Source organism: Macrotis lagotis, chromosome X (genome assembly GCF_037893015.1).
Source record: "Macrotis lagotis isolate mMagLag1 chromosome X, bilby.v1.9.chrom.fasta, whole genome shotgun sequence".
NCBI lineage: Eukaryota > Metazoa > Chordata > Mammalia > Peramelemorphia > Peramelidae > Macrotis > Macrotis lagotis.
In genome coordinates, this window is record NC_133666.1 from 596,486,881 (window position 1) to 596,508,908 (window position 22,028).

Consider the following 22,028-nt stretch of genomic DNA (forward strand, 5'->3'; position numbering starts at 1 on the left):
ATACAACCCCCAGGAATATTTTAGCCAAGTTCCAGAAATCCCAAGTCAAAGAGAAAATATTACAAGCAGCAGAAGGACACGGTTCCAATATCATGGAGATGCAGTTAGGATCACACAGGACTTAGCAGCAACTACATTAAAAGAGCTTAGAATGCAACTGAAGATCAACTACCCAGCAAAACTGAACATCCTTTTCCAGGGAAAAAAGATGGACTTTCAATGAACCAGGGGAATTTCAAATGTTCTTGTTGGAATGGCCAGAGCTGAACAGAAGGTGTGATCTTCAAATACAGGACTCAGGTGAAGCATAGAGAATGGAGGAGAAGGGGAAAATATAAGGGACTTAATGATGATATATGTATTCATGTATATAAAAATAATACTGATAATGCTCATATGAACTTTCTCATTTCATAGAGCAGGTAGAAGGAGCTTTTATAGATGAAGCACAGCAGAAAGCTGAATTTGGAGATATCATGTGGTGTAAAAATGGAGTCAATAGATAAAAGGGAAATGTAATGGGAGAAAGAAAAAGGAGAGGAGGAATAGACTAAGATATTTCATATAATGAGATTTTTTCTTTATTACAATGAGCTATTGTAAGGATATGGAAGTGGGGAGGCAAGGGCGAATGAGGGACTCTTCGCTCTTAGTGAGGAAACAACAGATATACTCAGTGGGGTACAGACATCTGGAGTAAGAAGGAGAGAATGGGATGGGGGAAGGCAGGGGGGATGTGAATGATGGAGGAGAAGTGGTCAGATGTAACACATTTTCTTTTTTACTTCTTAAAAGGGGGTGGATGGCCTGTCTGGGACCATAGGGCCAGGTGGATGCTGGGCCTAAGGGGTGGTATGTGGGATCGGGGCCTCTTGGCCCCAGAACCAGGGATCTTTCTGCTGCACCACTCAGCTATGCTACAGTAGAGACAGAGTGAAAGGAGAGAGAAAATATAGTACATGGTAGTAGAGGAGTATGAATGGAGGGAGTTGCGATCAGCAATGGCAACAGTGGAAAAATATGGAAGTAACTTTTGTGATGGATTTATCATAAAGATTGTGATCCACCTGTGACAGAGCTGGTGGTGTTTGAACACAGATTGAAGCACATTTTTTATTATTACTTTTTTTTAGGGGGGGGCGTTGCAGGGCAAATGGGATGGGCTGGTCTGCCTGGGGCCGCATGGCTGGGTGATTGTTCTGTGTCTGAGGCTGGATTTGGACCTGGGTGCTCCTGGCTCCAGGGCCAGTGCTCTGTCTGCCACCTGGTCACCCCTATTATTATTATTATTATTATTACTATTTTATTTTATTTTGGGTCTTTTTTTTTTTTTGGTTTTTGCAGGGCAGTGTGGTTGGGGTGGCTTGCATGGGGTCACACAACTGGGTGATTGTTGGGTGTATGGGGCCGGATTTGGGCTTGGGTGCAACTGGCTCCAGGGCTGGTGCTCCATCCACTGCACCACCTGGCCATATTTACTATTATTATTATTATTATTATTAATTTTAATATTTTTATCTCCCCTTTATCGCTCACACAGGTCTATATTTTTTGGGGGGAGGGGGTATTATGTTTACTCTTAAAAAAGAATATTTTAGTAATGTATAAAAAAATTATTTGTACAAAATAAGAATAAATAAATAAATAAATCGATAAAAAGGTAGAATTGGCCAGTTGGAAAAAAATGGTACAACAGCTCACTATTGTGATTTTTTAAAAATTAGAATTGGGCAACTGGAAATTAATGATTTTAGGAGACTTCAAGAAATAATAAAAGAGTCAAAGAATGAAAAAAAAATAAAGATGACTTAATTTCCTGAACCTTCTTACTCAGTTCAAGCAATGGAGCAATATAGGGGTGTGTTGGTAAATGTTTAGCAACCAAAATCTCCTGCAAAAAAAGTTCTATGCACACATACTAAGCTTAATCTGAATCATTAACATTTTAAAGTGTTGAGACAATCAACAAAATAATAAATCCAGCTCTTGAAGTGATTTGTAGTGATTGTGCTTTCTGAGATGTAAATGTTCACTCTGAAAGTTTAAAAACTAGCTCACCACTTCTAGCTGGCTTCAAGATACCCTTTCACATTGTGTAGGAGTTCTATTGGTTAGATTTCCACAGATCATTATCATAACAGTATGTTGCATAGGCAAGGGGTCTTTAATTGATGAGACTCAAGCCATATGGCATACATGCAGGATTGTAAGTCAAGATAAAAGGGACTTTAATAAAGTGAACCTGACAATCACAAACTAGTGAAATTCCCCAAACTCATCTTGAAGGCATCTATACCTAAATCAACTGAGGGTCAAGAGAAGATTACTGACCTTTCATGCACACACATACATAATAAGCTTCATCCATATTAACTTGCACACCCTCTGGGAAGATTGAGGTTCATTAACAAAAGATGCATCTTTTTATGATGAGGGAAGGGGAACACATCAAGGATTGATGTGAAGTAGGCATATCAAGCTGACTGTAACCCTGATGGATTAGGACCAATCTGGACCCTGATGAGAGGAGTATGGCGCTTCTAACCATATATAAGACTGGACCTTTTTTTCTATTAAGTATACTCCTCATCAGAGCTTGCACCTATTTCTTGCAAGAAATATATTAAGTTGTTCTTCTTTCTCTCCAAGCTTAGTTTCATTATTTAGAGCCAAACACTCTATTTGGCAATTTGACATTGAAGCAAGGGAGGTGGTAGACAACAGTAGTTAAGGTCAATTTCCCAGTTTTGCTGAAAGGAGGGTTTTGGGATTCCATTTCTAAGAATATGAACCTGGACAATTTAGTAATTTATTAACCAGTCTTGGTTTCAATATTCCTAATCTGAAAAGTAAAGGAGTTGTACTAGATGTCTTCTTACATCCCTTCTAACTCTAAATCCTAAAAGAAATTACATTTAAAATTATTCAGAAACTTTTATCAATCATATAATATATATATTTGATATGATCTTACTAAAAATTCAACTAACTTTCTGAGGGTTAGAGTAGTTAAGTATAAAAGGACTACCACTGTACCATCATATTAGAAGAAATGGTTATTCAAGGCAACATATTTTAAAAAAGAAGAAAATACAAAATTATCTTCATTCCTGTCTCTTAAAGTGACTATTGCAGAGTGAAGGGGAAAAGATGGAACGAAGGTGCAAAGAACTTACATGATTTTTAGATTGCATAGGTTATTTTAATTCATGGTATTTCAAATGTGATATTTTTACATTGACAGTGAAAATTCATACTACTAGAAGAGCTGAATTATAGCAACATTTTAATTCTTGCTAATAAAGAAATCAGATTATCAAAAGAAGTTATAGATAGATGGAAGGATGGTTCACTACATCTCCTTGGTCAGGCAAATAAAGGAGTTTTACTCTGGGTCCTAAGGTAGAAAGAAAAATAATTTCATGGGAATTGTTCATTAATGCTCATGGCAAGCCTATGCAAGATCATGTAAATAGTTGAAGCTTATGTGCCAAAGTTGATTGTGAAGATTTTAGAGGATAAAACAAATTCTATAAAAAACTTGATAATTTTATTCAAATTAAATAAAGAAATATTTTAATATTTAGTTACTTTAATTCAAAGATAAGACTGGAGGAAGAAAGTAAAAAAAGTTTTATAATGCTTAGATTAGGATAAAAATGAGTAGAGTCAAATACTTATAGACCTTAGAGAAGTATCAATCCTGCAGAAGATGATGATTTTATTCAAGAAAAAAGTCAAAGGACAACAGGTATATCTATGAGCATGATGAGTAGCACAAGAAATGAAGTCAATTACATTTTAGCATGGAGAGAATGACTGGCTATTGGTTTGAAAGTCATTTCTAAATCAAATATTTCTGTACATTTAGGCAATCAACTCTTTAGAGATCAAAACCAAAAGCAAAATAGAAGGGGAAAAAAAGAAAAGATATTGAATTAAAAGAAATTAAATTAAAATTAAACTGTGTTCATACTGAAAGATAGGAAATGATTAAAAGAACACCCATGACCACAGACTATTATTATTCCTTATGATAGCTTAACCAATGGAAACCTATCACAACTCATTAATCCTTTCTGGAGAGAAATTTGGAACTGTGCCCAAAGGGCAACAAAAATGTGCATACCCTTTGATCCACCAGTACCACTACTGGGTCAGTACCCTGAAAAGATGATGAAAAAGGGTAAAAACATCAATTGTACAAAAATATTCATAGCAGCCCTGTTTGTGGTGGCAAAGAATTGGAAATCAAGCAAATGTCCTTCAATTGGGGAATGGCTTAGCAAACTGTGGTATATGTATTTCATGGAACATTATTGTTCTATTACAAGCCAGGAGGGATGGGAATTCAGGGAAGCCTGGAGGGATTTGCATGAACTGATGCTGAGTGAGATGAGCAGAACCAAAAAAAACCTCTACACCCTAACAGCAACATGGGGGCAATAATCAACCTTGATGGACTCTCTCATTCCATCAGTGCAACAATCAGGGACAATTTTGGGCTCTCTGCAATGGAGAATAACATCTGTATCCAGAGAAGAACTGTGGAGTTTGAACAAAAACTAGGGACTATTACCTTTAATTTAGGAAAAAAAACTGATATTTTCCAATCTTGCTATCTCTTATACTTTATGTTTCTTCCTTAAGGATATGATTTCTCTCTCATCACATTCAATTTGGATCAATGTATACCATGGAAACAATGCAAAGAGTGGCAAATTGCCTTCTATGGGGGCTAGGAGGAGGTAAGTAAGATTAGGGGAAAAATTGTAAAACTCAAAATAAATAAAATCTTTATAATTCAAAAAAAGAAACCTGTCTCAGCAATGAGATAAAGGAACCTAGGAATCATATTTTCAGGCAATTATTTGCTCTCATTGGCAAGAGAAAGATATAGCAGCCAATGAAGGAACTGTCTAGGACATTATTAATTAATTTACAAAACCCTATAATAGAAGATGGTAGAAGATAAGGAGATATATTGCTTCATGAATCAGAAAGAAAGAGAAGAGGAAAAAAACAGACTTAAAGATTGATGAGAGATAATTAAGCAGATGATCACCAGAGTATTGAGGAGTAAATTAAATTATAAATAGTTAAAGAAGGAATCAAGATATTCATAACAAACTCTTCTTCGTCAATGAGAGAGTCACCACATTTGTATTCTAACCTTAGTCTCTGCTGTGCTGTATAAAAAATAGAAATGGTGTTAGAAAAAAACAGAGATGAGACCAAGTATACATTTAGAAAATAACTCCTATAGCTCATACCAAGCTTGCTAACACCAATGAATAAATTTTCAGTTTGAACATTTCTCTCTCAGAAATTGGCAAACTCTACAATTCGTGGTTGATTTATTGTTCTGTTGATTGTTCGGACTGAAGAAAGTGATGAAGAAAATGTTAATGATGCAAATTTAACCTTAAATCTGTTCTGCATTTTCAGATCCTGTATGTTAAATATTTAGATGGGACTGTTTCAAGGATACAATAGGACTGATTATTTAGATATATGAAAGACAAAAAGATACCAAGTTTCAGATCCTGTATGTTAAATATTTAGATGGGTCTGTTTCAAAGATACAAAAAGACTGAATATTTAGATATATGAAAGACAAAAAGATACCAAGTTTCTGGAAAAAATACTATACACCTTAATATTCTTCATAGAAGATGATTTTTAAAAAATAACAGCTATTGCTGACTCATTTGCCTAATTTCCCATTTTGAGCCAAGACTAGATGGCTAATTGGTATGGAAGGGAGTAATTTTTAATACTTGTTGACTTCACTTGAATGGTTGAAATATTAAATTATAAGTTGGGTTTAATAGCTTCTGAGGTCTTTTCCAACACTGAGATTCTGTGACACTAAGTTCTTAGTTTTTTGTTAGAGAAGGCAGCAGTAACAAACAGATATATATATATATATATATATATATATATATATATATATATATATACATATCAACCACCTACAATGTACAAGATATTCTTCTAGTCCTTGGGGATAGAATACCCAAACCTCGCTAGTCTGTGCCCTAGAAAAAACTTATATTTTAGTGAGAAACACAATATGTATATAGATAAGTAAATACAAGGAAGTATCACAATCATTAACAAGTAGAAGGGAATGAGAGGAAACTTCATGTAGAAAGTGAAGGTTAAGTTGAGCCATATGGGAGAGCTCCTTGACAAAGACATAGAGAAAGGAGACATAAGTAATCTGAGGTGTTTTCATTTTATACTAGAGCCATGAAGAAACAATCGACAGTTTTTGATTAGGGAAAAAACATATAGATGTTGGAAAGATCAGAGACTAGAAGCAAGGAGACCAATTAAGAAACCAGCAGACTATTTTCCTTGAGAATGAGGAATATATGACCTAGACTGATTATATTGAGGATGTTTGTCCTTCATTTTTGAAGAAGAGGTGATGCCATGACAAACTCATGAATTGAATTCGAGTGAGTGTGTGCTCTGCTAAGTCACTACCCTCATTTACTCCTCCAGAGCCATCTTGGTCCAGTGACCAGATATGAATTAAGATACTAGAGATGACTCTGGATATGAGGCAGAGTTAATTAACTTAATTAACTTGCCCAAAGTCTCACAGCTACTAAGTGTCAAATATCTGAGCCTGGATTTGAAATCCTGTCCACTTGATTCCAAGGTCACTGCTCTATCTACTGTGCCACCTAGTTCTTCTGATTAACTAGACTAGTAACTCTGTGAGAAGAGAGAAGATATTGTAAAAAAAGAGAGCTAACTCCCTTATAATTCTAAAGAGATGGAGGGATTGATAGAAGGAAGGGGAGAAGTAGGAGAAGAAAGAGGAAAGAAAAGTGAAGGAGGTTTATAGAAGGGAGGGCAGATTGAGGGAGGTGGCAGCCAGAAGCAAAACACTGTTGAAGAGAGACATGAGGGAAAAGAGAGAGAAAAGTAGAAATGTAAGAAAGATAGGATGGAGAGTAATATAGAGGTAGTAATCATAACTGTGAATATGAAAGGGATAAACAATCCCTTAATATTTGTCCTTCTTTTTCAAAGACAGCCATGACATCAGAGATGTGAAGCCATGACAAGCACTTGAATTGAATTGAGTTGGGGGGGGGTGCTAACTCTCCAGCCTCACTTTTGCTTCCAGAGTCATCTGGTCCAGTGGCCAGATATGAATCAGGATGACTGGAGATGGCCCAGGATGTGAGGCAATCAGGGTTAAGTGACTTGCCCAAGGTCACACAGCTAGTAAGTGTCAAGTGTCTGAGGTGGAATTTGAACTCCCTTATTCCTGAGTCTAAGTCAGTGCTCTATCCACTGAACCACTTAGTTGTCCTTAAATTCTCCCACAAAACAGAAGGGGATAGTGAAGTAAATTAAAACTCAGACTCCTACAACATTACTGTTTACAAAAAAATACATTTGAAGCAGAGATAGACCCAGAGTTAAGGTAAACAGCTGGAGAAGAATATAGTTGAAGTGAAAAAAGCAGCGGTATCAATCCTTATTTCAGACAAAGTAAAAGTAAAAATAGATCTCATTAAAATGGATTAGAAAGGAAACTATATCTTCCTAAAAGGTATATATGGACAATGAAGTAATATCACTACACAACATATGTATATGTACACACACACATACATATATACACATATACATCAGGTGGTATAGCATCTAAATTCTTAGAGGAAAAGTTGAATGAGTTACAGGAAATCATAGACTGAAAAACTAAACTGGTGGGGGGAACTCAACCTCTCTCTCTCAGAATTAGATAAATCTAACCACAAAATAAACAAGAAGGAAGTTAAGAAGGTGAATAGTTTTAGAAAACCTAGATATGATAAACCTCTGGAAAAACAGAATGGGGAGAAACAAAATATACCTTTCCCTAAGTGGTATATGGCACATACACAAAAAGTGACCTTGAATTAAAGTATCAAAACTTCACAACCAAATGCAGAAAAGCAGAAATATTAAATGCATTCTTCTCAGATCATGAGAAAATCAAAATCACATGTAATAAAGGACCATAGAAAGATAAACTAAAAATTAATTGTAAACTAATTTTAAAGAATGAGTGGATCAAATAGCAAATCATAATAATAATCAATAATTTTGTCCATGACAATGACAATAATGAGACAACATACCAAAACTTGGGAGATACAAAGTAATTTTTAGAGGAAATTTTATATATCTCTAAATGATTACATGAATAAAGGGAAAGAGGAGATCAATGAATTGGGAATGCAACTAAAAAAGCTAGAGAAAGAACAAATGAAAAATCTCCAATTAAATACCATATTAGAAATTCTGAAAATCAAAAGAAAGATTACTAAAACTGAAAGTAAGAAAATTATTGAACTAATAAATTAGAGTTGGTTTTATGAAAAAAAACAATAAAATAGATAAACCTTTGGTTAATTTGATTTAAAAAGTGAAGAAAACCAGATTACCAGCAACAAAAATGAGCAGGGTGAATTCACCAACAATAAGGAGGAAATCACAGTAATAAATCAGAGTTCAACTGAACATATAGTTTGCCCAACTATAGGTCAATAAATCTGACAATCTAAGTGAAATAGATTAATAATTACCAAAATTTAAATTGTTCAAATTAACAGAAGAGGAAATAAAATATTTAAATAATAATCCCATTTCAGAAAAAAAAGATATTGAACAAAACATCAATTAACTCTCTAAGAAAAATCTCCAGGGGATTTGTATGAACTGATGCTAAACAAGATGAGAATAACCAGAAAAACATTGTACACCCTAACAGTAACATGGGGGTGATGACCAGCCCTGATGGACTTGCTCATCTCATAAATGTAACAACCAGGGACAATTTTGGGCTGTCTGCGATGGAGAGTACCATCTGTATCCAGAGAGAGAAATGTGGAGTTTGAACAAAGACTATTACCTTTCATTAAAATAAAACAAAATCAACTGGATATCTTATTGTGTAATTTTGCTATCTCTTATACCTTATTTTTTTCCTTAAGGGTATGATTTCTCTCTCATCACATTCAACTTAGATCAATCTATACCATGGAAACAATGTAAACATTGTTTATAGACTGCCTTCTGTGGGGGGGGGAGTGGAAGCAAGTTCAGGGGAAAATTTGTAAAACTCAAAATAAATAAAATCTTTCTAAAATGAAAAAAAGAAAAATCTCCAGGATCACATGGAATTTCAAGTGAATTCTACTAAATATTTAAAGAGTAAAATAGGTGAAGGAATTCTGCCAGATTTCTTTTATCACACTAATATTATCCTGATACCCAAACTAGGAAGAGTCTAAATGGAGAAAGAAAACTATAAATAAATTTCTCTAATGAATATTGATGCAAAATTTTAAATAATATATTAGCAAAGTGATTACAAATTATCACTATGATGAGGTAGAATTTATACCAGGAATACAGGGTTGGCTCAATATTAGGAAAACTCTCAGCATAATTGGCCATATCAATAGCAAAACTAATAGAAAACATATGATTATTTCAATAGATGATGAGAAAGCTTTTAAAATATACAGTACCAATTTATATTAAAATACTAGAGAGTATTGAAATAAATGTAGTTTTCCTTAAAATGATAAGCAGTATCTATTCAAAACCATCAAAAAGCAATAGGGAGGGGCAGTTAGGTGGCACAGTGGATAGAGCACTGGCCCTGGAATCAGGAGTACCTGAGTTCAAATCCAGCCTCAGACACTTAATAATTACCTAGCTGTGTGACCTTGGGCAAGCCACTTAACTCCATTTCCTTGCAAATACCTAAAAAAGCAATAGGGATAAGGTAGAAGCATTTCCAATAAGATCAGGAGTGAAACAAGGATGCCTGATATTACTATTTTTCAATATTAAAAATTTTAGCTTTATAATAAGTGAAGAAAGTAAAGGAATTAAAATAGGCACTCTTTGTAGATGATATGGTAGTATATTTAGAGAATACTAGAAAATCAACTAAAATTATATTAAATTATATTATATTAAACAATATTTTATATTATATTGTATTATATTATATTATATTATATTATATTGTATTGTATTGTATCGTATCGTATCATATCATATCATATTATATTAAACAATATATTGTATTAAACAATGAAAAATTTTAACAAGATTGCAGGATATAAAATAAACCCACATAAATGATTAGCATTTCTAGGTATTACCAACAAAATCCAACAAGAGATAGAAAGAGAAATTCCACTTAAAGTAACTGTAGACAATACAAATACTTGTGAGTCTACTTGCCAAGGAAAACCAGAACTATATGAAAACAATTACAAAACACTTTTCAAACAAATGAAATCAAATCTAAATAACTGTCAACTGCTCATGGGTAGACTGAGCTGATATAATAGAAATGACAATTCTACCCAAATTAAATTGCTTATTCAGTGCCATAACAATCAAACTACCAAAAATCATTTTATAAAGCTAAAATAATAGTAACAAAAGGTCAAGAATATCAAGAGAATTAACGAAAAAAATACAAGGGAAGGTAGCCTAGGAGGACTAAATCGAACATTATATTATAAAGCAGCTGTCATCAAACTGTTTGGTACTGGTTAAGAAAAAGAACATTGAATGAGTAGACTAGATTAAGTACAAAAGAAACAGTAGAAAATGATTATAGCAATTTACTGTTTAATAAATCCCCAAAACTCTAGAGTCTGACTATTTGATGAACACTGCTGGGAAAACTGGAAATTAGTGTGGTAGAAACTAGGGATAGGCCAACATTTCCCACCCTATACTAGGATAAGGTTGAAATGTGTACAAGACTTTGCCATAAAGGGTGATACCATAAGTCAATTCAGAGAATAAGGAATAGTTGCTCTGTCAAATATTAATGTCAACTATTAATATAATGGAGAGGGAAGGAGTTTTTGACCAAAGAAGAGATAGAGAACATTATAAATTTGCAAAATGGATAATTTTGATTACTTTAAATTAAAAAAAGTTTTTTTAGGAAAGAATATTTGTAGCTAGCATTTCTGATAAAGAACTCATTTTAAAAGTATGTAGAGAAATGAGCCAAATTTAAAAGAACACTAAGGATTCCTTAATTGATAAATGATCAAAGGATATGAAAAGTCTATTTTAGATAAAGAAATTAAAACTATCTATATTCATATGAAAAAATTCTGTACATCATTTTTGATTAGAGAAATGAAGATTAAAACAACTCTGAGGTGTCACACCACATCTATCAGATTGGCCCATAAGACAGAAAAGGAAAATGATCAATGTTGGAGAGGATATGGAAAACTGGGGTACTAATGCTCTGTTACTGGGGTTTTGAAATAATTCAACCATTCTAGAGAGCAATTTGGAACAATATCCAAAATTGTACATTCCCTTTGATTCGGCAATACCACTACCAATATGTCTTTATGCTAAAGAGATCATAAAAAAGGGGAAAAGGCCCACACATAAAAAATAAATATAGCAGCTTTTTTGTAGTGGAACACAATTGAAAATTTAGGGGGTTTTCATCATTTGGGAAATGAATATTCTTGTTCTATAAGGAGTCATGAATAGGCAGACTTCAGAAAAAGGAAATATTTATATAAACTGAGGCTGAGTGAAGTGAGCAGAAGTAGGAGAACATTGTACACACTAACAACAGCATATCAACTATGATAGATTTATCTCTCCTCAGCAATACAATTATCAATGAAAATTCTAAAGAATTTGTGATGGAAAATACCATCCATATCCAGAGGAAGAACTATATAGTCTGAATGCAGACCAAATCATATTATATTCCACTTATAAAGATTTTTGCGCTTTATGTTATGTCCCTCCTCATAGTCTATTCCCTTTTTGTTCTGATTCATCATTCACACCATGACTAATACGGAAATATTACTCACTGTGAAGGGAGAAGGAAGGGAAAAAGAAAAATGGAACTCAAAATCCTACCAAAAATGAATGTTGAAAACTATCTTTCATGTAGTTAGAAAAATAAATTTAAAAAATATATGTGCGAATGTGTGTATACACCTCAGAGAGAATTTTATATTTGATCATTGGGTAGAAGTTTATGGAGCAGGGGAGCTGATGTGATCAAAACTGTGCTTAAGGAAGATCCATTTGACAGTTGAATTGACAGTGAACTGGGGAGTGACTTGAATCACCTAAAAGATAATTGTTATGGCCCAAGTGTGAGGTGATGAGGTTTGTATCAGGATGATGGCAGTGTCTTAGGAAAGACTTTGTATTGGTAGAAATGACAACCTGGCAAATGTTTAAAAAGGAAGAAAGAGATATAGCTTTAGAGTGGGATTCAGGAAGCTAGAATTGAGAGGACTGAGGATAAGGGAGTGATCAGTGAGGAAGAGAATAGAATCTGGAAAAAAAAAGTGGCACACCACAGTTCAGAGTCACTGAGATGGGGAGAGTTTGAAAGAGTGGAAGAATGTTAGTCATTGAGGAATGAGTACAGTTATGTCATCATTATCCTTAGGGTAGAGTTGTAATGGGATGTCACCTTGTGTATCTGGAAAGGAGGTGGGAATGTGGAGAGTAAAGATTGCCTTGGGGAGTGGGCTGTGGGGGGGGAGAATTACTGTGCAATTGTAGGCAGTTGGATAGAGAACCTAGAGTTTGATGAAATGGATGGCTGGGAAGATACCACTGTATTTATTGTCATAGTTTGTGATAATGCTATTCTCTTATAATTGACAACATAAATCTATTCTCTTTGTAATTGTGTATTGTTTTTTTCTGGTTTGATCATGAGAGGAAAAAAGTATAAGTGCATTTGCTTTTTTAGTATGCAATGTGCTAGGCTATGTTTGATGAATCACCTGAGTCCCATATCATGAACCTGGTTAACTGATTATCCTCCTAACATTAAGCCCTGTTAGTCTTGGTATTTAACAATAAAATCTGGAGTCCTGGGGTTTACCTCATCAAAGTCAGCAATGATTTCATTCAGCAAGCGAAGACATTCCACTCCTTGGTTATTCATTTCTGTCTGAGAATAAAAATCAGCAAATCCGGGGATGGAGGCAAACATCACACCGACAGCATCATAGGATTGGGAATACAGCTCCTAGATAGGAATGATAATAAAGAAGAGTGAGAAACATGCTATGGGAAATCCTTTTAACAATTCAGTTGTATTTATGCCTTCTCCCCAAAATAATTACAGAAGGGACAAGCTAAGATATCTAGCATATTTAAGTGACCTTAGAGATCATTAAATCTGTTGTTTTTCCAAATGAGTTATGTGCAATGGGGCTTAGAGAAGGAGAGGTGAGGTTCTGTGGGAGAAAAATAAACTATAATGAAGGACAAGAAAAATAACAAACCCACATCCACCATTTTGCCCTACTGATCAAATGTAATGTCAGCAACTAGAATTGCTAGAGATTGAGTGACATGAATACCACGACCAAAAGTTTTTTTAGGGGTTTGGAATCAATAACCATGTACCCAAAGGTGTGAAAGACAATTACCTGTTTGTTGGCCTGTCTTAAATTAGTATTTTAAACAAGTAGCAATCATTTATATGTATGTGTTCAAAGGATCTTTTACTTTGCTATTGTAGGAAATACCCAGTGTGGAAATTGTCTCCACTGTTGCAGATAAAGTAGCTATGTCCCAAGGAATTTCTTAAGACCCTTAGAGATTAAATGATTTTCATAGTCGCACAGATAATAATAATAATCAGGGTTTATATCTAGGTTTTTGAGATTCTAAGTCCAGCACTGTATTCATTAAGGCAGGTTGTCTTGTCCATTTTTACTCTTATGGTTAAAAAACAAAACAAAAAAGTCCAAACTATAAATATTTATTGCACAAATACCTATTATTCATAATTGAATAAAATATGGAAGTCAGGATACAGAAGAAAGCAAAGTGGTTAGTGAACAAGACTGATGATGAAGCAAACGTCCATGGGCCTAGTTTATGCTTCACATCTCAAATTCAGAATAATGAGAATATGATCATAGCAAGTAATACAATGTGTATACAATGTTACCAAGGGTTAAAAAAAAGAAAAAGTTTCCACAATGCTGACATAGTTACAAAGGTGTTACAAAGTTACAGAGCAAGTACTGTGACTCTGGAAACAAAACTCTTGAATTTTGTAAATCAACATGATCAAGTGGGGAAAAAACATCCCCTAATGGCTAGGTAAACCATTGTGTAAAATGACAATTGTTGTGAAATACTGTACAACATGAGCTGTCATATTCAATACTGTTCCCAATTATTGAATACTTCTTGATAGAAAATGATCACATATTTTTTTTTTTTTGCTAACCAAGCTTTTTGCAATGCTGTTGGATTCCTACTTACAGGTATACACAAATACATTTACTCTATGTTGTTTAGTATCACTTAGAATTAAGCACAAAAATCATTAAAAGTGTTTGACTCTAAAGAAAGCATCAAAAGGTTTTGCTAAATTTTTATTTAACTTTTTCGGGACTGAAAAAAGTTTCTTTCATTCCAGTGCTGAATATTCTGTGCTAAATTTGGGCCAAAATATGAATTGCACAAGAGATTAATTATAGTTGCCATTTATATTAGTTTCTTTCTAACTACCCTTTCAATAAACCTAAAATAACTAAATAACAAATAAAACTTGCAGAAAATATATATTTTTCAACATACTCCCAGCAGCAAAAGAATTAAAGTACCATTAAAAGTGAAGGTTTGAAAACCGTTGGAAGAAACAGAATTAGAATCCCCTACTCCTAATATTCCTGCTGTTTTTCCTCCCTAGTTTCATATTCCCCTGTTAAAAAAAAGAACATAAAATCAAAATGTAAGCTTATCTTGATTTTTAAGAATTATTAATAACAATAATTATAGTTTATTATTAATTAACTGGTATTCATTCATCCATCTAAACACAAAGGCAAAACTACAGGGTACAGATGATATACTGAAACAATATGTTCCAAGCTGCTTTGTTTTATTTTGCAGCAGGGTAGATGAATTTTTGTACTGATTCCTATGGTCTACAATGACTCTAGCCTAATCTTCCATGTGGCAAGAAGTACATGCTGATAAGAATATAAGATCTTTGAGGGCAGAGCCTCTTTCATTATTGTATTTATATCTCTTAGTATCCAGAACAATGCCAGGAACAAAGTAACTACTTAAATGTTTTTTGATTGAAGGGGGCTGTCTAAGGCTAGCTATGTAGTTTGTAGCCATGAAGCAGAACAAAGCTGCGTGGTCCATCCAAAGATTCAATTTGGCTTTGGCCTTAACATTAATCATGTCATACAGGCAGCTAGGCGGTGCAGGAAATAGAATACAGAATTTGAAGTCAGGAAGATCTAAGATTAAATCTGACCTCAATGCTTACTGAGTGATCCTGGGCAAGTCATCTTTTGCCACTATTAGCCTCGGTTTTCTCATTTGTTAAATGAATGGAGAAAGAAATGGCAAACAACTCTAGTATCTCTGCTAAGAAAGCATCAAATGGTATCTCAAAGAGTTGGACATAACTGAACAAGAAGAAAAACAAACTGTCTAGCAACAAATTTGGCAAGCATTGATGATCACTGAGGTCCCTTCCACCTTTAAGATTTTCGGTCTTATGGGGGATATAGTTCCTAGAACATGTCCCTCTTGCTTGTGATAAGTGCATCCATAAATCTATATCCTATCTATAAATCTGTAATCTATAAATCCCTATTAATTCCTATAATCTAGAAATCAGGAAGAGTTTTGAATAAATTCCCACAGATCATGAGTTCTAGAAGCAGAAAATATGAGGCTCTGTTCAAGAACAGCTATTTTTCAAAAACTTATGAGGAAGTGGAATAAACAAGCATTTATATTATATTTACTATGTGCCAAACACTAGGCTAAGTGTTCTTTACAAACATCATTTCATTTTATCCTCATAGCAACCCTGAAAAGTAGTTATTTTTATTTTATCCATTTTTATATTCAAAGAAACTGAGGCAAATAGTAAAGTGCCTTGCCCAGGGTCACAGAGCTAGTAATGTTGAGTTGAGATTAGAACTCAGATATTTCTGATTCCAGGAAGTTGTATTACTTCTCCCATAACCCTTGGATATGCAGCTGCAGCAGTCGCTACACTTGAACCCTAACATCTGTGCTGAACCATATACCAACCAAAGCCTACCAGCTTGGGAAGGACTCTTCCCTCTTCAGCAAAACAGCAGCCTGATATGGACTTGTGAAAGAGCCTTTCTCATTTCTGTATTTACCAGTCACCCTAGCAAGGACCAGACAATTGAAAGACTGAATATAAAATGTGAAGGACCTAGAATTAATAAACATTGTCAAGAGGAAAAATTGTTTATTAAGATGGATCAATTTTGTGTGCAAAGTGTTTTTGCCTGAGCCCTTTCACATTGAAGTGGCTTGTAAACTTGTTATTCTCTATCTCTCACTCATATTCATATTTTACTGATTGAATCTGGTGTCAAGATTCATCATTTCTACATTCACACCTCTCATTTATATACCCTTCTCTCCATTCTCCTGAGGTAGGTCATCATCAACCAATAATGAACTAATGTAATAGCCTGCATCTTGGTCTCTCTTCCTCAAGTCTCTTCAAATTCCAGTCTTTCTTCAACTCATCTGCCAATGCAATGTTCCTCAAGATCAACTCTGATCATGTAATCCTACAATTTAACAGTTTCTTGTTACCTCCAAGATCAAATAAATAAAGATTCTGTTAACCTTTTAAAGTCCTTAGTGACTTATCCCCTTTCTACCTATTCAGCATCTTATGCTTTACTCACTTCTATTTATTCTATGAATCACTGTCATCATTCTCCTTTCTGTTAATCATTCAATTATCTTCTGATTCTTCCTTTTTCACTGGTAGTCCCTCATAAGTGGAATGCTAATTTTCCTGACCTCTTTCAAAGCTTTTCTGATCTCCTTGTCTTCAATCTAACTAGTTTTACCCTATCCCCCGTTCTCCACCATGATAGTACCTTCCCTTTGAGATTATTCTCAATTTATTCAGTGAAATCATTAGAATGTGAGCTCTTATATTCTTTGATCCAGTAATACCTCTACTAGGTCTGTGTTCCAAAAAAGATCATAAAAAAGGATAAAAGTCATATATACAAAATATTTATAGCAGCTCTTTTTTCGTAGTGACAAAGAATTGGAAAATGAAGGACTGTCTATCAATTGGGAAGTGACTGAACAGATTATGAAATATGAATGTAATGGAATACTTTTGTTTCATAAGAAATCATTAGTGGAAGGACTTCAGAAAACCCTGGTAAGATTTGCATAAACTGATGCTAAATGAATTGAGATAGACCAGGAAAACATTGTACATATTAACAACAACATTGTGTGATGACTAACTCTGATGAATTTAGTTCCCCTCAGCAGTTCAGTTCAAGGACAATTGGAAAAGATTTATGATGGAAAATGCCATCCATATCCAGAAGAAAAAAAACTATGGAGTCTAAATGTAGATCAACACATACAATTTTCACTTTTTAAAACTTGCTTCATGTTTTTTTAAATTTTTCTCATGTTTGTTTCTCTTTATTTTTGATTCTTCTTTCACATGACTGATATGGAAATATGATAAATATGGTTGTACATGATATACCCCCCTACTGGATTACTCACTGTTATAGGAAAAGGAGAGAAGGGAAGGAGACAGAAAAATGTGGAACTAAAAAGTTTACAAAAAGATGAATGTTGAAAACTATATTTTCATGTAATTGAAAAAATAAAATAACATTTAAAAAAATATGTGAGCTCCTTGAGAGTAGGAAATATTTTTGCCTTTCTTCAGAAGAGTTCTGATGTCAATGTTTGTTATCAGTTTTCCTAGTCTTTCTATGGGAACTATTTTCTGTGATAAGCATAATTCTCTGACCCACAGTATCATAGTGCAAGAGCTAATATTATATAGTGCTTTAAAGTTCAAAAGTAACATCTTATCTCACCTTCACTTACTCTGGAATGTAGGTATTATTATCATCATTTTATAGATGAGAAAAGAGCAAGGAAGGGTAAGTGACTTGTACAGAGTCACAATTTTAGCCAATATCTGAAGGCATGATTTTAAATCTAGGTCTTCCTGAATCCAAGTTCAGTGCCCTATTGATTCCTTCAAACCATTTTCTCAGATTCCTCATTCACACTGAGGTGTAAATGACTAATAACAGTTTGAAGCATGACTTCTGCATTGAAACAGAGACAAAAGCCTAAGGGTTTGGCAGAATAATCCTAGGCATTAAAGGGATGGGAATGTTTTGGAGATATTGAGATATTTCTATTTCCTCTGGAATAAAATGTGGTGAGATGACAAGGTTGACCCTACCTGTAACACACACACTCTCTCTCTCTCTCTCTCTCTCTCTCTCTCTCTCTGTTGGAATGATACTGAGAGATGATTCAAACAGTCCAAACAAAAAGAGGACACAGCACTGGTTCTCTGGAAACATCCTGTTCAAGCCAATTTCAGTTCCATCGCCCACACAATACAATTACGCAGTTCAATTTTTTTTCTTTTTCTTTATCTTTGTTTTAAGCTCTGATGGTGAAGGGAATTTCCTGGAGATTAATGGCTGACTAAGTTTTTTCACTGGTCTTGGGTAATCAGAGTGAGCCAGACAATCATTAATTCCTAGGATGTAGCCTATGACTTGTTCTTCATTGTTTAATTAAGAACAGCTTAGGTAGATATCACTTGGGAATGGGGTCCCAGGTATGAATTAGTTACCTCTTTTTAAAATGATAATAGTCACTTTCTTCACAGATTGGGATCAGTTATTGTCCTGTGTAATAAGAGAAGCTATAAGCCTCTAATTGGTCCCGTCATTCCAAAGCCCAAATCTTATGCTACTTATGGTTCTCTCCACCCCTTTTTCCTTCAGTAATAAAGTGACAAGGGCTGGCTAGGTGGAGCAGTGCATAGATCACTGGCCCTGGAGTCAGGAGTACCTGAGTTCAAATCCAGCCTCATACACTTAATAATTACCTAGCTGTGTAGCCTTAGGCAGGCCACCTAACCCCATTGCCTTGCAAAAAAATCTAAAAAAAAATAAAGTTATAATAAAGTGACTAAACTGAATTCCTTTACAAGCTTAACAGATATTTAAGAGTGTGGGAGACAAGGGACTCTATGCTTGTGATGAGAAGACTAGTAATTATTTTAAAGATTGGGAAAATTATGAGATCTTAAGTCTCTAGTATATTTTGCTTCTCAGAAAATAAAGTTATTTTTTCCTGCATTTCATTTAACATTATTAATATTATTACTATCATTATTATTATATATTCAGAGCATCCTCTACAAAAGTCCTCCCAAGAGGCCTCATACTAACATGCAAAGTATGAGGTCTAGTAAGTTGTATTAGCAAAATGGAGGTCTTACAACATTCTACCTGAAGGGGAAGGAATTGAATACAATGGGAAATGAAAAAGGCAGTATCTGTTTTTTGGTGATCCAATCTAATTTCTTCTAGAGATTCATTTTAAATAACTTGACCACTGTGTGGCACATTCTTTGACCATGGCAATCTATGGTTAGAAAAAGTGCAGAAAAGTCCTCTCATCTCCATTCTACTTCGGCACTGATGGCAGCAAAGGGTGCTAGTAATCACAGCTTTTAAAACATCTCTAAACATTGATTTAACTATAGATACCTTGGATATGAAATCTTTGTTCAAGGCCCAATGAATGAACAGATTATTTTAAAAACTGAATCATAGCAAATTTGATGTTCTAGGTGTAAATGGAACTAGAAGACAAAGGGATGTTACATCTAAATGGAAAGATGATCCATGTATTCTCCCAAGAGAGTCAAATGAAGAAATTGATATAGTTGGCATTTGTGCTTATCCAACAACAACAAGAATCATCATTTTATTGGGTATCTAGTTATCTCCTACTGTAAGGCTAATGAGAAGCATTTTTAGTGAAGATTACAAAGATTATTTTAGCTTTGGAGTTAACATCTATTGCCAAAGATCAGGTGGTAGAGAAATTCTCAGATAAGACCCTCCATATTAGCTTGATACATAATGATTTAGATACAAAGATGGGCTTAGGAAAACGGTGAAAAATAAGCTGGAAAATCATTAATAAGGTTAAAAAGGAAAGATGTCAAAGACTTGTAGACTCCAGGAAGACCTGAATATTTAAGAAGAGATACAGGTTGTGCTGTGCACACGGAGGATCAAATGCTGGTATGGATTCATTGTATTCATTGTAGTGGGATGTAAACATTGCCAGTTTAGAACAAAGGGGCTGGACTTGTGCTTTTATTGAAGACTTAGATGAGGAAACTACCTCTGTCAATGCATACTGGCATTGCACTGCAAATCAAAATCCTTGAGAGTTTCCTGAGGCAAAGAAAAATTAAATGACTTGCCTAGGGTCACATAGCTAGTTTGAGTCACAGACAGGTCTTCTTGGATCCAAGGAGAGAGTTTTCACTCTATGATGATACCTTTATGGAAGGACAGCAAATAAAGTAGTTTTGGCAACCTCAGATTGTGTGAATTAGGTCAGGGACCCATGATAGCATTACACAGTGAATTGTTACATAAACTATAGCATTGATTCTATGGCAAGGCAGACAGGCAGTTTTTAAGGCTAATATTATGAGAGGGAAGCAGCTGGAGGAAATGGCTGACCCAGCCTACATCAAAGCCTCTGGCAGCCCAAGCATGTTAGCAAGAGAGAAGAAAACAAATCTGCCAGGGGATGATTAGGATACATGCTTAGCGAATCGTTTTTGGAGAGCAAGGGAATGAGCCTGATGGCCAACTCTAAATCATAGGATTATTCCAAAGTCTGCCAGCTGCTATTGCTACAGTTTCATTCATAAATCTACCCCAGGTATAATCCCTGTGGAAAATGCCCTTGCTGTAACGCAAAGAGCCATAAGCATAGTCCTGCAAATGCTGAAGAACTGAAAGCACAAATCTTCTAACCTATTTTTCTTGGGTTTCTATCCAATAATTTATAGCAGTAACAGCAGGGGAAGTGTGAAGCTAGAGCTAAGCTTTGAACAAATGGGCATGATTGTGGTTGGGATTCAGTAAAGGGACTTCTGGTCATGGAAATGCATCCTACCCATTTCCCAGTCTTAACACATATACTTACACACATGCACATGTATGCACACACACAAACACAGCAACTTTGGAGATCCAGATTCAAAGAGAAGGTGATTGTCAAGTATTCCCTCTGAGAATTCAGATAGACAGACAGGTAGATAGAAACCAGGACTGAAAGACCTGGCAGAGAAAATGAATGAATGGACTTTCAGGAGAAGGTGTGAGACTCCCATAAAATACTTTTGGTGTTAGGTCCATGTCTAGAAATATTGGGTTCTCTTCTAGCTGCCACACATCTTTCCCCCCCTAACTTTGCCCCTCCCCAAGACTATCAGTGAATACAAAGTCCTATTTAATGCAAAGTGTCCTATTCTTTCCTGACAGGTCTGTTTTCATTGTATCATAGATTTGGGTGGACCTTACAGGCTCTCTAATCCAATCCCCCCCCCCCATTTTATAAATGAGAAAACCAAGTCTAAATTTAAGTGAATTGATACATTGGGTTAAAGCTCAGGTCTTCTTACTTCAAAATCATCACTCTTTCCATTGTATCTAAACAGAGATTGTATCTCATTTAAAATGTTAATTTTTATTAATATTTATTTTTGTTTTTATTAAATGTTTGTTAAATTAATTTGACAAGAACTCCAAGAGACAATTCATTAGGGATAATGTTGATGGAGTAAAATGGTAATCTCTAGAACCTAGTAAATATGAAGAGAAGAGGAGAATAATTCCAAATAAGGCACAGCAATTCCCCTCTCCTCCCTCCCCATTCCCAGTTCTGACCTTTTAGTAGCAGCCAGTCCAGTCAATCTACTGGGTACTGAGAGTAAGATGAATGGTAAGGAAGCCAGTGAGCCCTTATTAAGAGCAGTGTGTTCGGCACTATGTTAATCATTGAGAAAACAAAGCCAAAAGGAAAGAACCTAAACCAGAACAAAATGGTCC

At 34.8% G+C, this 22,028-nt stretch overlaps 1 protein-coding gene across 2 annotated transcripts in view; it reads right to left on the minus strand.

Moving 5' to 3' along the window:
- The window catches only part of ADCY8 (adenylate cyclase 8), a 397,409-nt gene that overhangs the window by 51,260 nt on the left and 324,121 nt on the right, over positions 1-22,028 (minus strand). For both annotated transcript variants that reach the window (XM_074202342.1, XM_074202341.1), the window contains one exon: positions 12,938-13,084. In XM_074202342.1, the coding sequence (XP_074058443.1) occupies positions 12,938-13,084 (147 nt within the window). The remainder of the gene's footprint in view (positions 1-12,937; positions 13,085-22,028) is intronic.